Source organism: Onychomys torridus, chromosome 23, assembly GCF_903995425.1.
Source record: "Onychomys torridus chromosome 23, mOncTor1.1, whole genome shotgun sequence".
Classification (NCBI taxonomy): domain Eukaryota; kingdom Metazoa; phylum Chordata; class Mammalia; order Rodentia; family Cricetidae; genus Onychomys; species Onychomys torridus.
In genome coordinates, this window is record NC_050465.1 from 20,683,348 (window position 1) to 20,699,439 (window position 16,092).

The 16,092-nt window shown below is 47.2% G+C and overlaps 1 protein-coding gene across 2 annotated transcripts in view; it reads left to right on the forward strand.

Moving 5' to 3' along the window:
• Positions 1 to 7,181: 7,181 nt before the first annotated feature.
• Ppp4r1 (protein phosphatase 4 regulatory subunit 1) overlaps positions 7,182 to 16,092 on the forward strand; it is a 51,130-nt gene continuing 42,219 nt past the window's right edge. For both annotated transcript variants that reach the window (XM_036173039.1, XM_036173040.1), the window contains exons 1-2: positions 7,182 to 7,271; positions 7,446 to 7,490. In XM_036173039.1, coding sequence (XP_036028932.1) covers positions 7,265 to 7,271; positions 7,446 to 7,490 — 52 coding nt within the window. In that variant the 5' untranslated portion in view covers positions 7,182 to 7,264. The remainder of the gene's footprint in view (positions 7,272 to 7,445; positions 7,491 to 16,092) is intronic.

The window sequence follows — 16,092 nt, forward strand, 5'->3', positions numbered from 1 at the left end:
CAGGTTCATTACATTAGTCAGTGTCTTGTCACCGAGGCTCCCAAACCTTAAATAATAAATTTTTTTAGTTCACAGTTTGAAAAGGTGAAAGTCTAGCCAGGTGGAGATGGTGCACACCTTTAATCTCAGCACTCAAGAGGCAGAGGCAGGAGGATCTCTGAGTTCTAGGCCAGCCTGGTCTACAGAGCTACAGAGCTAGTTACAGGACAGGTAGGCCAGGGCTACAGAGAGAAACTCTGTCTTTTAAAAGAAAGCAGTGGTATATAACCGAAAATGTACCCAACAGCTAAACAGGACATGCAAGCTTTTCTCTTAAGTACTTTGTAAAATGTGCTAAAAATGGCTGCCACTTTTGTGCTGTTTCAAGGTCTCTGGGAATCCCCCTCCCCAAGGCCCTCCTCCCAGATGGGAGCTGTTTTCCCGGGACATAGTCACAGATAACCAGGTCCAGGTGGTAGTGGCTTCCTACCAAGCTTGTGGCCTCTTTCTCAATCTCTCCATGTGCAGAATGCCCGATGGCTACCATATTGACAGTCCTTGGGTGGCAGCAATGAACATGTGCCATCTTTCTGTACACCAAGCACAGAGAACCTAAGGGTACATGTGCAGATAGCCCATGCTGTGGGATGTTCTGTATGTCAAATGTGTTGCTCTGATTGGTTAATGAATAAAACACTGATTGGCCAGTAGCCAGGCAGGAAGTATAGGTGGGACAAGCAGAGAAGAGAATTCTGGGAATAAGAAGGCTGAGGCAGGAAATGCCAGCCGCCATGAGTAGCAACATGTAAGATACTGGTAGCCACGAGCCATGTGGCAAGGTATAGATTTATAGAAATGGATCCATTTAAGATGTAAGAACTAGGGGCTGGAGAGATGGTTCAGTGGTTAAGAGCACTGACTGCTCTTCCCGTCTTCCAGAGGTCCTGAGTTCAATTCCCAGCAACCACATGGTGGCTCACAACCATCTGTAATGAGATCTGGTGCCCTCTTCTGGCCTGCAGGGACACTTGCAGGCAGAATACTGTATACATAATAAATAAATAAATCTTAAAAAAAAAAATGTAAGAACTAGCTGGTGGTGGCGCACGCCTGTAATCCAAGCACTCTGGAGGCAGAGGCAGGTGGATCTCTGTGAGTTCAAGGCCAGCCTGGTCTACAAAGCGAGTTCTAGGACAGATGTAAGAACTAGATGTCTAGAAGTCCGAGCCATTAGGCCAGTTTAAATAATATAAGAGTCTGTGTGTTTATTTTGTAAGTGGGTTGCAGGACTGCTGGGGCTTGGCAGGAGAGAAACTCTCCAGCTACAAGCCCAGCATGGAACTCAATGCTGAGAGCAGAGACCAGGCAGGCTGTGAAAAGAACCTTGTTCTGTACTCTGCACCAGTATAGGAGCACAGACTAGACTGCAGCCCTTCACTCCAGGAACTCTTTGCTTGGTTGGCATTGCTTGCTTCTTGATAATTCCTCGTTCAAATTGAGCAGGCCAACTTATAACAATACCACCTACAGGATGAAATCTAAACTCCCTAGCAGGCCTTATGACACTGTTGGAGAATATTATTTTAAGCTGTATTGCTTTTGTTTATGTTGCATTTGTTAAACTGTGTGAAGCTGTGTTACTGTGCCTGTCTAAAACATCTGATTGGTCTAATAAAGAGCTGAATGGCCATTAGTGAGGCAGGAGAGAGAAATAGGAGGGATGGCAGGCAGAGAGAATATATAGAAGGAGAAATCTGGGAGAGGAGAGATCTAGAAGAAAAAGTAGCAAGAGAAGGTGGAGGACCCAGCTATACAGCAAGTCACAGAGTAAGAAACAAAGAAAGCTGGCTAGAAACAAGCCAAGCTAAGGCCAGTCATGTATAATTAAGAATAAGCCTCCAAGTGTGATTTATTTGGGAGCTGGGTGGCAGGTCCCCAAAAGAGCAAAAACAACCAACAACAGGACACCCTCCTCACACTAGCCTTTGCTCAGCCCATCACGTAGGACCTTATCATTTAAGGAGCTACTCAAATTCCATCTCTGTCATAAAGCCTCCTGCTCATAACTCAGTATGAATGAAGTCCTAGCACTGAGTCCTTTTTCAATGGACTGGGCCTAAACAGACACACATGTAATTATCTGTCCATATGAGAAGTGAAGAAACCTCTGATTTCAGAGGTTTTAAAATGATTTGAAACACGTTTAAGTGACTCCTGTCTATAGCTTGCCTAGGACATTTTTCAAGTAGGACCTTCATCTGCTTTATGATGGATATTCAAACAACATTATTGTTCCATAACTCTCAAGGGTCTAGGAGACCACAACTTTATTTTCATAGTCTGGTCTCAGTGTTGTGGAATATGACTTTAACTAGGCAGAGATGTGTTACATTTGTTCATGCTGCATTTGTTAATGATGTAAAGATGTGTTGCTTTGTCTGCCTAAGGCATCTGGTTGGTCTAATAAAAAAGCTGAACGGCCAATAGGCAGTAGAGGGATAGGCAGGGCTGGCACACAGAGAATAAATAAGAGGAGGAATCTAGGTTCAAGAGGAGAAAATGAGGAGAATGAGGGAGAGAGGGAGATGCCTGGGGTCAGCCAGGTGGCCTCCAGCCAGTCAGCCAGACACAGAGTAGGACACACAGAATGAAAGAAAGGTAAAAAGCCCTGATGCAAAATGTAGATGAAAACAAACAGGTTAAAATGAGTTAAAAAGAGCTAGGGGACAAGCCTACACTAAGGTTGAGCATTCATAACTAATAATTAAGTCCCCTGTGTCACAATTTGGGAGCTGGTTGGTGGTCCGAAAGGAAGTCTGCTACATCTCAGAATCAGGAGCTATCCACACAGGATTATTGAGTCTCCTAAGCAAAGAAAACTAATTCATCTCAGAAGATTCTTTATGGGAATTTCTTCCAACAGAAATGAGTAACCAAGTCTTTACATCTACTGGAAAAAAAAAAAAAAAACACTTCCTTTCATTCTTTAAAAGTTGACTAGAGGCTGCAAAAACTGATCATGTTTCTTGGTTCAAGAAATTTTTGTTGGTAGAGTGCTTGCCTAGCAAGCACAAGGCCCTAGGTTCAATCCTCAGCTTAAAAAAAAGAAAGAAATTTTTGTTTGGATCATACCAAAGACAAAAGTAGACAAAGCTGTCCACTGGGACCATCGAAGCAGGTCAAGGCACTTACTGCCAAATTTGGTACCCTGAACTCAGTCGCTGGAGCCCCTGGTAGAAGGACAGAAGAGACTCCTCCTACAAGCTGTCCTCTGACTTCCATGTGCATACCATAGCACACATACATGTGTGCACGTGCTCACACACAAAATAAACCTAGAACTACTAAAGCTCATCTGTGCACAAACACAGCACATAAAAAACACTTTAGTGAAGCTGTGATAGTGGGATTTTGCTCACATATGGGTATATCAGGAAGCAGAGAAACAGAACTGCCAATGTTCAGCTCAGGACCAAGGAATGGTGTCCCCCCACATTTAGGGCAGGTCTTACTTTGATAACCCAGCTCCTGTAATCAGAGAAAGAATAGGCTGAAAGTTAACAAGTCTAATTCTGGACAGGACCCAGTTCCATGGCCTTTGACTTTTTCTCTCTTCTGCTGCCTCCCTGCCCGTCTTTTTTAGTTGCAGTATCTAGGGTGGAACACAGGCCCCTGGCATTGATAGGCAAGCATTCCACGACTGAACTATACTCCCAATGAACACCCCTCCCAACTGGGAATGCTCTAGTGCTTTCTACTTTGCTCCCAGGGAGCAGGGGTCAAAGATGTTCCACTGAAGAAGTCTGTAGTTATTCCCAGGGAGCTGTGGCATCTCACACATTCTTTGTAAACCCTTAATTCTGTCCGAGAAACCAGACAGTGTAAACAGCATTGAGTGGATTAAGCAACAATGTTAATTTTCTTCACGCATTTCTGACACTCCTGGTTCTTTCCTTTCCCCCAAAGCAAGCAACTTTGGAGTTGAGCTGAGTTCCCTTGCCAACATCATCCCAGCTGGGCTAGTTGACTGTTTACACTCGCACATTAAGGGGTAAGGGGGGCCACCCGGCCTCACCTGTGTTTGCAACTGGCCTTAATTGCACATGGTCCTGGGAAGGACCTAGAATTTTTAGGTCAGGGAAGGCTAGGGAAGGAGGGTCCCCCAGATGCAGCTATGCAGAAGCCCTCTCATCCCTGCAGGGTAAAGGCTTTCCAGGTGTGACCTGTCCAGGAGCAGCCACACCCCTGTAAGTAACGCACCGTCTAGGTTCTGTAAAGAAGCCTGGATTCTTTAGAACTCTGGCAGAACAGGGCCTCCATTCGACCTTGGACCTGAAGAGGAGGAGTACCGACTTGCTTAAGGTTCTCCGTGGAAAGGACTTCTAGCAACACTCCCCTTCTTTCTTTCTGGGATGAGAAAACACATCTTCAGTTGAGGTAAATAAAGAGATCCTGCTTCTTTGGAAAAACGAAAGTACACTATGAAAATACAAGGAAATGCTAAGATTTCACACTGGGAAGTGCCCCATTGACTTGGAGATGTAACAGGGTTCTAGGGGCAGCCTTGAATGGATTAAGCAAACTGTCTGAAGGATGAGAACAATTTCAAACATTCCCTTCATACAATGAAAAACACCTACAAGAGGCCTGAAGTGAGGAAGGACAGTTCCATTCCTCGGGAATGGCTTTGACGAAGGACAACATGGCAACCTGATTTCAAACACAGAAGTGAACAGAAACAAATCTTTTTATTTGTTTATTTTTGGCTTTTCAAGACAGGGTTTGTCTGTGTAACAGCTCTGGCTGTCCTGGAACTCACTCTGTAGACCAGGCTGGCCTCAAACTCACAGAGATCCACCTGCCTCTGCCTCCGAGTGCTGGGATTAAAGGCGTGCGCTACCACCGCCCGGCCAGAAACAAATCTTAAGACATTGTTTTAAAAAGCATTTTAAAAGCAAAAAAAAAAAAAAAAAAAGTCATTTTTATCATGTATTTCTTCTCATTTTCTGATTAAAAAAACATTAAAAACAGTAATGAGTGTTTATGACCAAAAATGTATAATAAATATGAAATGCCTTAATGAGACCTCCATTTTGTATAATTATACAGTAATAAGATTTTTTAAAAATAAGGGCCAGACATGGTGGTGCTCACCTTCCAAGTATTTGAAGACAGATGCAGGCCAATCTGAGTCTGAAGGTCAGTACAATTTACATAGTAAGTTCTAGGTCAGCCAAAGCAAGTATTGGGCCCCTGTCTCAAATAACCCCCTATCCCCTACCCACTTCTTCAAGAGATAAAACAAGGGCTGAGGGGGATAGTTCGGTTGGTGAAGCTTTTGCTTTGCTAGCATTAGGATCTAAATTCAACCCCCAAACTCTGTAGTCTCAGTGCTGGGGAGGCAGATCCCAGGCAGGGCTTTCAGACGCCCTGTGTGGAGAGGAAGAGGAAGAGGGAGGGAGGGGAGGGGGGAGGAGAGGAAAAGAGGAAGAGGAAGAGGGAGGGAGGGGAAGGAGAGGAAAAGAGGAAGAGGGAGGGAAGGGAGGGGAGGGGAGGAGAGGAAAAGAGGAAGAGGAAGAGGGAGGGAGGGGAAGGAGAGGAAAAGAGGAAGAGGGAGGGAGGGAGGGGAGGGGAGGAGAGGAAAAGAGGAAGAGGGAGGGAGGGAGAGGAAGGAGAGGAAAAGAGGAAGAGGGGAAGGGAAAGCAGAGGGGAGGAAGGGGAGAGGAAGGGAGGGGAGAGGAAAAGAAAGAGGAAGAGGGAGAGGAGAGACAGACAGAGAGAGAGAGAGGAAGAGAGGAGAGGAGAGACCCTGAAGTTTGGTCTTTAATTACTCCACATTTGAGAAATTAGACACATTTTGGAGCAACAGAGTCTATTTTTTAGTCTCTTGGAGTTTCAATTCATGCTATACAATGTGTTTTATCTGTTAAATGATATCCAAAAGGGAGATGTTGGAGTAACTATGCATAACTTTTCCCTAAGCAGATTTATGCATTCCCGAGGATCTGATTACGTGGTCTGGTCCTCCGATGTTTTAAAATGCCAATATGTTGTCTTTAGTTAGGACAGCAGCACAGAAAGGAACATGCTGAACACTTAAAAATTCTCTCTTTTCATATCAGATTCGCTAACTGGCATCAGGTACGAAAATGGGTGGTTTGTTGTCCCGCTTGAGACCTTGTTGGTGCTAGATTTAGACCCGAGACTCTCAAAAAAACGGGACAATGAGCTGGAGTCAGAAACCTGGATTTTGCCCTACTTTGTACGTGGGACCCCTAGAGAACCACTTAACTCCCTTCAAACAAAGGGAATAGTAAGATCTATGGTACAGACTTCACTCGAGAAAAGCGCCGCTAAATTACCAAAAATTAAAAATTAAAAAAAAAAAAAAAAAAGCCAATCCCAGGCACCCCGCCGCCCGACGACTCCCTAGGTAGCAGGCACTGGGCTCGATTCCTGACAGTCTGCCATTCCCGGGAGAGGCGGAGGGGGCAGGTATCCTCGTCGGTCCACCCCGCGGTCACAAGGCTAAGAACCTCCGAGTGGCTGGACTCGGCCTGGGCCGCGCGCCCGCGGCCGCTCAGGGTCAGCTCCGGGCGCGCGGGCTCCGAGGCGGGTGCCGCGGCTTTAACGTGCCGCCACGGGAAGGCCGGCGGCGGGGTGGCCGGGCAGGCGGGCCGGCAGAACTTTTGTCACTCAACTGTCGTCCGGCCGGGGCCTGGGCTTTGTTCAGTCACTCGCGAGGCCTGGGCGCGCGGGCGGGCGGTCGGGCGGAGGCGGCGCTTCCTCCACCCGGAGGCGGGAGCCTCGGCCGCGGACCGCCGGCGACGCACGAGCAGGTCTGGGAGGGGCGCGGGCGGCGAGCGGCGCGCGGCGGAGCGGGCGGCGGCCGGCGGTGGGCGAGGCCGGTGACCCAACAGAGCTGCGGGCCGCGGGGACCCCGCCTGCCGGGCTCGGGCACACGCCGCAGGTCCCCGGGCCGGCAGCTCGCGCCGCGCTCCGCACGCTCGGCGCCAAGGCGCCTCTAGCCGCGGGTGGGAGCGCGCCTCGGGGCCGGGCCGCCCGGGCGCGGGAGGCGGGTGGGCGGACGGGCGGCGCGCGCGGGGCGGGCGGACGGGAACAGCCGCCGCCGCCGCCGCTGCTGCCGCCGCCGCCGCCGCCGCAGGCCCGGGCCTCGGCCCGCCCCGCGCGCGCCCCCGCCGGCCCGCGCGCGCCCACCGGCTCCCGGCTCGCGCGGCTCGCGCAGCGGGATCCCGGGAGACGAGGAGGCGGGGGCGAGCACAAGATGGCGGGTACGTGGCCCCAGTTCCCCGGGCGGCGGCGGCGACGGCGGCGGCGGCTCCCCGCACTCGGAGGCTCCCGGGACAGGCCGGCGCGGGGAGACGCCGCCGGGCGGGCGGCGGGCGGCTGGGGCGCGGCGCCGGCCCAGGACGCTGACCCGGCCTTTCTTCTCTCCCCCGGCGCAGACCTCTCGCTGCTCCAGGAGGACCTGCCGGAGGACGCGGACGGACGTGAGTGGCTGGCGGGCGGGCGGGCGGGCGGCCCGGCCGGCAGCCCTGGAGGGCGGCGGGCTAGCGGACTCGGGACCCGGGCGAGCCGGGGACGCCCGCGTGGGCCGACTCCGGCCGCCGCCCGCAGGCTCGGGCCGCGGGGCGGCTGTTGGGGAAGCAGAAGCCGTGGGGCGGAGGCCGGAGAGGGGACATGGGTGTGTTTTTCCTGAGTGTCTTCCGCACCCTCGCCCCGAGGAAGGAGGCGGCCGGCGCCGGGAGGTGTTTCCGCAGCGCTCCGGGGCTGCGCCGTGGCGGCGCGGTGTGCCCGCCCGCCCTCTTGGGGTTCCCTCGCCCGAGTGTGTGCAGATTAGTGACCCGGTGTTTTTACTTGAGCCCTGAGCCGTCTTAGGCCCCCCTCACCGCCACTCACACATTGGATTTGGGAATTTCGGGGTGGTTAGAAGGTGTGGCCTTGGCAGGCTGCAGTGACTAGGTTCAGAGAGCAGATTTCTTTAATTCGGGGTCTCCAAAGCTCACCCGCATACTTAAATGCCAACATTGCAGGTTTCGTTGAGATACTGAAGTTTTTAAAGAGTTGATTCTTTTGTACATAAAAAAAAAAAAAAAAAGGAAGGTGCTCAACTTTTGGGCATTGTTTCCATTGTGGTGAAGGAAATGAATTATTTAGAAAGATATCTTTCATTTTGAATATGTTTTTCTAAGCGGAAAATGCTTGGGTTGGAGACAAAAAACTATGATGAGTTAGCTAAGTTGATGTGGGAAAAAGTTGTAAATTACACTTAACTAAAAATGATTTCCACTTCTGCTAATTGCAGATAGGGACTTATGAAAAATCACTAGACTTTGAAATACATATTAGGAATAAAGACTGCTGAAAATGTATTAAGCGTAGATTGTGGGAGTTGAGCTGATTACCCTGGAACAAGCTCTGTCTAGTTAGAGGAAATCCTGCCCAGACCCGGAAGTGTGGTTTAATACCTACGCAGGTAATCCAGAGATGCCGTAGTTGAAATTGTTCTTCCAAATACTATGTAGATAATCCTTAGCGTTGTCTAGTATGGTTTTCTTTACCCAATTTAAATTCCTGTTCTGAGCAAAGGGAGATGTGCTGCTTAGAAAGGTCTCAGTCGGGGTGTCTGTCGTTGTGATGGAACACCATGACCAAAGCAACTTGGAAAGGAAAGGGTTTGTTTGGCTTACTCTTCCACATCACAGTTCATCAGTGAAAGAAGTCAGGGCAGGAACCTGGAGTTGGGAGCTGATGCAAAAGCCTTGCGCTGCTTACTGGCTTGTTCCTCCTGGCTTGCTCAGCCTACTTTCTTATAGCACCAGTGCCCAGCCATGATACTACCTTAGACTGGGGCCGCCTACATCCGTCACTAAGAAAGTGCCCTACAGGCTTGCCTGCAGCCAGATAAGGAGGTGGGTGCCCTTGTCTGGGATTTCTCTCTCTTGATGTAAAACTAACCTACACAGAAGGCTTCTCTGAAGAGTGTATAAAGCCAGTGAGTCACAATCAGCCTTACCTGTTGCTAAATCTGTTTGGGGATACAAAGTACTGTTTTAGCTGTCTTAAGGGGAAGTACACACAGTAAAAGACAGCTTCTATGTTTAATTTTTTCCCACTTAGGTCACTCACTTATTGGCCTAGTAGTATGCTTCAGATATTAATCAAAGCACCTATTGATTTTAGATCTCTTGCAAGGTTAGGATTAGAGATGTGGCCTTGATTATGTTATCTTGAGGCAGGGGCTTCTCCCCTTTTTTTTGGCTGGAGCTGAGAACCGAACCAAGGGCCTTGCTCTTGCTAGGCAAATGCTCTCCCACTGAGCTAAATCCCCAACCCCGAGGCAGGGGCTTCTTGTTCCTATGAAGTATAGGTCTTTGTGACTGGCTGTAGCAGGAGCATCTGAAGATTCATTCCCTTTGAGTTAGGCGCCATGCACCCTGAAGAGGCACAGTGTACTTTCTCCTTGGCTGTTGGGGAGCACAGTCTGGAGGAAGTATTCAACAGTAAGCTGAGGGGCTACTGGGTCTGAAAGGGAGCTGTGGAAAGGATGGGCACACCTCGAGCCCTCTAGTGGTTTGTGTGTGGCTCTCAAGAGCACTTGCTATCAGGAAGGTGCCAGCTGCCTGCCTTGTTGCAGTCTTGGCAAGGGACACTTTGGGTCAACTAGGGTAGCTCACTTAGCTCCATCATGCCTATGTCTTGTCATTGGGACAGGTATAAAAAAAGCCCCCTACCTTACATCATCATTCATAACATGAGTTTGTGTGTGTGGCACTCAGAACAGTACTGCTGTGAGCCACAAGCAGAGAAGGACATGGTGTTGACATTATGGAGTCCTTACTTAGAAATGTTGCTAAATGCTTGCGGTTTACCTTTTTAAGGTTTAGTTCTCTATTTAGGATGAAACATTACATATTTGAAGGTCAAATAGTTTACTACTATTTATAATTTGGTTGATGGTGCTCATAGAGAAACTGCTGGTTTCTTGGTTACACGTTTTTACACGTTAATACCTTTACCCAGGGTGTTCAGAACAGAGTGTCGTTGACCACTCTGATCTCTTGTGAAGGGAGAAAGAGTGAGGAGTGAATCTGACTGGAGTGCCCACATAGAGAGGAGATTGCTGGTAATAGATAAAAAGGCTTTTCACATCCTAGAGCGGCGGTTCTCAGCCTTCCTAACGCTGCGACCCTTTAATCCATTCCTCATGTTGTGGTGACCTCCAGCCATAACGTTATTTTTGTTGCTACTTCATAACTGTAACTTACAGCCATCATTAACAGTGGAGGCATAGACCACATCACCTGTCAAACGGTCACGTGGGGCGCATAGGTTGAGAACCACTGTCCTAGCGACTGGGATGGTAGAGGCTTAGCAGGATGCTCTTGTGGATTTCTCTTCTAGGGAGGGCAGCCTCCAGAGTCCTCCGGCAGCCAACTGGGCTGCCCTTGTGATGGGAGAAAGTTATTCTGTGGTCAGGCCTAGAATCTTGGTTGTCTTTCTAGATGCATGGCCTAGGCATGTTGGAGGAGACTGAGAGAGGACCCAGGAGGGAACCAGGTCTTATCATTGGTTTCAGGTCCCTAAGTCTGTAGAAAATTGTTAGAGTGGGAGAACGTTGATCAAATACGGATTTAGCTGCAAACTTTGGCAAAAAAATTACTTCGGTCAAAATAACTGAAAAATGTATGTATGTATGTACCTTTATGAAAAGGCCATAAAGGTAAATACAATCATTATTAGACTGTATTACAATTAATTTTAGGAAAATAATATTATAAAAATGCATTTTTAGGTTTGAAACTTTTCAGTACTGTATTGTGTAAAACACTTTCAGTATCAAAGGGAAGCCAAACAGTTGACTCCATTGGAATAGATAGATGCCTCAGCAGATTTCAGAGTAAAACAAATTTAGTTTTAAGATTATCTTTCTTAAATAATGGAGTCAATATGTAATTATCGAGGATTTTAGAGGAACGCTTATGCAGGTAATTGTCAGTTTCCAAAGGTACAACTTGATGTTGTTGAGCTTCTGGGTGGACCAGCTAGACTCAGAGATGCAGTGAAGGTCGTTAATGTGGCCAGGACTTAGAGATGCAGTGAAGGTCGTTAATGTGGCCAGGATTTAGAGATGCAGTGAAGGCGTTAATGTGGCCAGGACTTAGAGATGCAGTGAAGGTCGTTAATGTGGCCAGACTCAGAGATGCAGTGAAGGCGTTAATGTGGCCAGACTCAGAGATGCAGTGAAGGCGTTAATGTGGCCAGGACTTAGAGATGCAGTGAAGGCGTTAATGTGGCCGGGACTTAGAGATGCAGTGAAGGCGTTAATGTGGCCAGACTCAAAGATGCAGTGAAGGCGTTAATGTGGCCGGGAGTTGACTGTAGGAGCTTGATTAAAAAGTAGCTCACTGACTGGGCGGTGGTGGCGAACGCCTTTAATCCCAACACTGGAGAGGCAGAGCCAGGCGGATCTCTGTGAGTTCAAGGCCAGCCTGGACTACAGAGCGAGATCCAGGACAGGACAGGCTCCAAAACTACAGAGAAATCCTGTCTCGAAAAAACAAAAACAAACAAAAAATAACACCCTGAAGTAAACACTGAGTAGTTCACAGTAGCCCAGGGAGACAATCTTCCTACTGTGCCATGGTCCCCTGCTGCTGCTGAAGTCCATAGACACTCCTGGGCCGAACTCCCTAAGTTCAGGTGGAACTTTAACCTAGGCCTTCTTCCTTAAAATACCTTATTGGGGGCTGGAGCGACAGCTCAGGGATTAAGAGCATTCTGCTCTTCCAGAGGACCCAGGTTCAATTCCTAGCACCCACATGGTGACTCACAACCAGCTGTAACTCGAGTTCCAGAAAATCCAACACTATTTAGGCCACCATGGACACCAGGCATGGTAGCACACAGATATACAAAACACCCAGACACATAATTTTAAAAAATTTAAAATAAATAAAATACTGTGATTTTAATTGCCTAGTTTATAGCATTAATCCAGGATGCTACTTGGGATTTGGTTTCCAGAGGGATGCTGTGGAGCCAAGGAGTCTAGCTTAGTTTTATTACTCTTGTTTCAACAGTAACAAAGCATGAGGTTGAGCTTTTGAAGCTGGGTGTGGAGTGTGCCATTTCACAGGTTTTTTCCATTGGTGAGGTTTTAGAATCCTTTTATGTTTTTTGGGGGCTTGTGGGCTGTTAAAGCAGAGGACAGAAGTGATGCTTCTAGAGTGAGCTGTATTCCTTTCAGAGTCCGTTCCTCTCGCTCCTCACTGATGCCCTCCCTGTATCAGGCTGGAGGTCCCTAAAGTTTGCTGAGAGTTTTTTGGAAACTAGGAATAAGTGTTCGATTTTTGTCAAATAATAAGATTGCACATTTTTCATTTTCAATATTATTTTTTGATTTAAAAACTTAGGGTGAAAATTTAGACATACACAGAAGCAGGTGAACTATCTATCATGTTCCCTCCACTCAATCCAGGTTTCACTCCCCCTTCTAATGTGTGTTCTGAGGAAGGGGAGGAGGAAACAGGAGATACAAGTGTTAATGCCGACCCGGGTGTAATGTAGAGCATGTTTACATTTGGATACGTCAGCTGTGCTTTGGTGGAAATAACTCATTTGTTTAACACTGACTTGATGGGAATTTATGGTGATTTGGATCTGGGTTTGTTCACATTTTTTATGAACTACCCATGGATAAAAGGATTAGTAACCAAAGTAATTGGGCTAATAACACTGTAAGGGGAATGTCTTCTCACTGAGGGGAACCCATGGTGACACACACCTGTGAGCCCTGTTTGGTTGCCATGTGTTTCTCTGTCCAGTAGCAGTTAGAAGACATGATCTGGTAACTCACTTTCTATGCACTTAGTTACAGTCCTCAATCAGTACCCCAAGAGGGTTGGTTCACCCTTAACATGTGAGGAAGTCCCTTTACCAAATGACACCTTTGCTTACAACTTGTGTATACTTTGAATCATCTCTACGTGTCTTATAATATCTAATATAGATAGTTGTTAGGTTGTGTTATTTCAGGAATAAAGACAAAAAATTTGTATGTTCAATATAGAAGCAAGCTCCCCTCCCCATTCAGTTATCCATGGCTGCTAACTAAGTCTGTGGATGTGGAAGGTCGGTTGGCCATAGGTTATTCTTAGCCTTACAGGGTGTGGAGATGCATACCGTGGTCCCAGAACAAGGGAGGCCAAGGCTGGAAGATACTGAGTTTGAGGCCCTCTAGGCTACACAACAGCAAATTCTAGACCTAGCCTTTGTCTCACAAACTGTATAGTTTGGTGAGGTGAGTCAGTGGGTAAAGATGTTGCTGACTACCTGAGAGCAGTGTCCAGGACCCACTTGATAGAAGAAGAAAAAGAACTCCCATACGCTGTCCTCTGACCACCAGACTTAAGTGTGCACGCACATACAAAAATACATCAGTAAACGTAAAAAAGTTTAAAAACCTCTTGCCTCAAGTTCACCTGTGGATTGTGCTCTAGGATAGTGGTTTGATGGGGTTGTTTTGTTTGTGTGGTTTTTGTTTGAGACAGGGTTTTTCTGTGTAGCAATGGCTGTCCTAGAACTCACTCTGTAGACCAGGCTGGCTCAGAGATCCCAAGTGTCACCACCACCTGGCTGGATAGTATTTCAGTTACTCATAAAAAACATTTCTAAAGACTTAATGACATTTAATACTTCAGTAACGTTAATATGTTCTAATAAACATCTTGCATGTTATTGCAAAGTTCAAATTCAAATTTGACAATTGGACTTTGTTGCCAGAGGCTGTATGTAAGGACTGAATCACGTGCTTTTCAGATCTGTCTCTTTAAATCGGTGTTTGGCCTGGGGTTGTAGCTCCGTGGTAGAGCACTTGCCTAGCATGTGTAGGCTCTAAGTTCCATACCCAGCACCAAAACAAAATAAAACAAAAAACAGGCATGATGGCACACACCTTTAATCCCAGGCAGAGGCAGGTAGAGCTCTGAGTTTGAGGCCAGCCTGGTCTCTATAGTGAGTTCTGACGCAGAAACAAAGCTACATAATGGAGAGAGCCTCTGCCTCAAAAAGTTAGTATTTTCCCCCCAAGAGTGACCTAATTATGTCTGTAATGCGTCAGATAGTGTAAGCAGTAGGTTTTGTTAATTTATGGCTGCTTTTGTAGCTGCTCAGATCTACCATGAAATAGTAAAATGCATACACATAGATGTTTCCCAATAAAACTTTATTTATAAAAGTTGAAGATGGAACTGTTTTGGCTTGTTGGCCATAATTTATTGACTCCTTTTTTGTAAAATCCAAGGTCTGACACATTTTTATTTATATTTATTTATTTATTTATTTATTTATTTTTGGTTTTTTGAGACAGGGTTTCTCTGTGTAGCTTTGCGCCTTTCCTGGAACTCACTTGGTAGCCCAGGCTGGCCTGGAACTCACAGAGATCTGCCTGGCTCTGCCTCCCCAGTACTAGGATTAAAGGCATGCACCACCACCGCCCAGCTATTTTTTTATTTTTAAAGATTATTTATTATGTATACAATATTCTGTCTGCATGTTTGCCCGCATGCTAGAAGAGGGTATCAGGCCTCATAGATGGTTGTGAGTCATGTGGTTGCTGGGAGTTGAACTCAGGACCTCTGGAAGAACAGTCAGTGCTCTTAGCCTCTGAGCCATTTCTCCAGCCCCACATTTTTATCCATGGCTAAGTCCCCAGCACATAGTAGGCCTTTGGTACCTTTTTTTTTTTTTTTTCCTGGAGACAGGTTTCTCTGTGTAGCTTTGGTGCCTTTCCTGGAACTCACTCTGTAGCCCAGGCTGGCCTTGAACTCACAGAGATCTGCCCGCCTCTGCCTCCCAAGTGCTGGGATTAAAGGCGTGCGCCACCACCGCCTGGCTATCTTTATATAACTTTGATAGATCCACTGAGGTAGACCTTTACTTTTCCTGAGCAAGCTAAGTTAGGACAAAATCCTAGTTTGAAGTCTTTACTCGCACACAGAAGTAGCACAAATATTGTGACTTTCTGGACTGAACCCCACCTTCATCCAGCCATCATTAACATTCTTCCAGGTGGCTCTGCCCTCTTCCACATAATTACACAAACAGACAGCATACAGTGTATGTGTTACTCTAATTTCTGGGGTGAGCCTTTCGGGAATAAAATGGTTACCTATAGCCCTCATCTCCTAAGAGCAAAGGCGTTCTCTGCTAGACATGGCTCTTCGCTCTGAAAATGTGGCATTGATAGAATTGTGGTGTATATGTGTAATCCATATTGAAATGCGTCCATTGTCCAATGGTATCCATCCTTCATGGTAACTGGCTAATTCAAGTCTGCACACTGCACTTGCCTTGTTTCTGTTTTCTCAGTGCTCACTTCCTATGATGGCATGTACGCTTTATCTTTCAGTTTTCAGCTATTTTATTTTTATTTTAGTCAATGTTTCCTATGTATGTAAGCTGACCAGACTGCTATAGCCCATGTTGACCTCACACTTGCCGTCTTCCAGCCTTTGGTTCTGAGAATCTGATCACAGGCATGTAGCACTGTGCCCAGAGACACCGGAATTTAGGACTCCGTTCTAGTTGTCACGCTCCACTGACTTCCGTCTGGTTGTTTGCTTTTTGGTAGGACTGGTGTGGTAATTTGTTGTCTCAGCACTGCAGCCTCTCTGTTTTTGTTGGTGGTGAAGTAATGGCTGCCAGATTTCAGCACTGTAAAGATGCAGGCTTCCTTCTTGTGATGACTGGAGGAGTGACAATGTGCTGACTTTACCCCGGAGGTGTTGGCTGTCCTGAGTCAGTCATACTGACTAACTGGAACCTGCTCTGCAAGGGAGCCTGACTTCCCTGATGGTTTTTTGCTGTGTTTATTTGTTAAAACATATTAAAGCTCTATGTCTTAGTACTTTTGTAATAATTTCATACATGTTATACTAGTTTGCTTTATGCCTGTCGGGGCGGCAGCCATTGACTTTCCTTAAGGCTGCTGCTGTGAGCAGGGGTGCGGGGTGTGGCCCTCCTCCCCCAGGAACCATTAACTGCCAGTAGCTCAGGTGGATTGATGCTCAAGAGTCCCTCACCACTTAG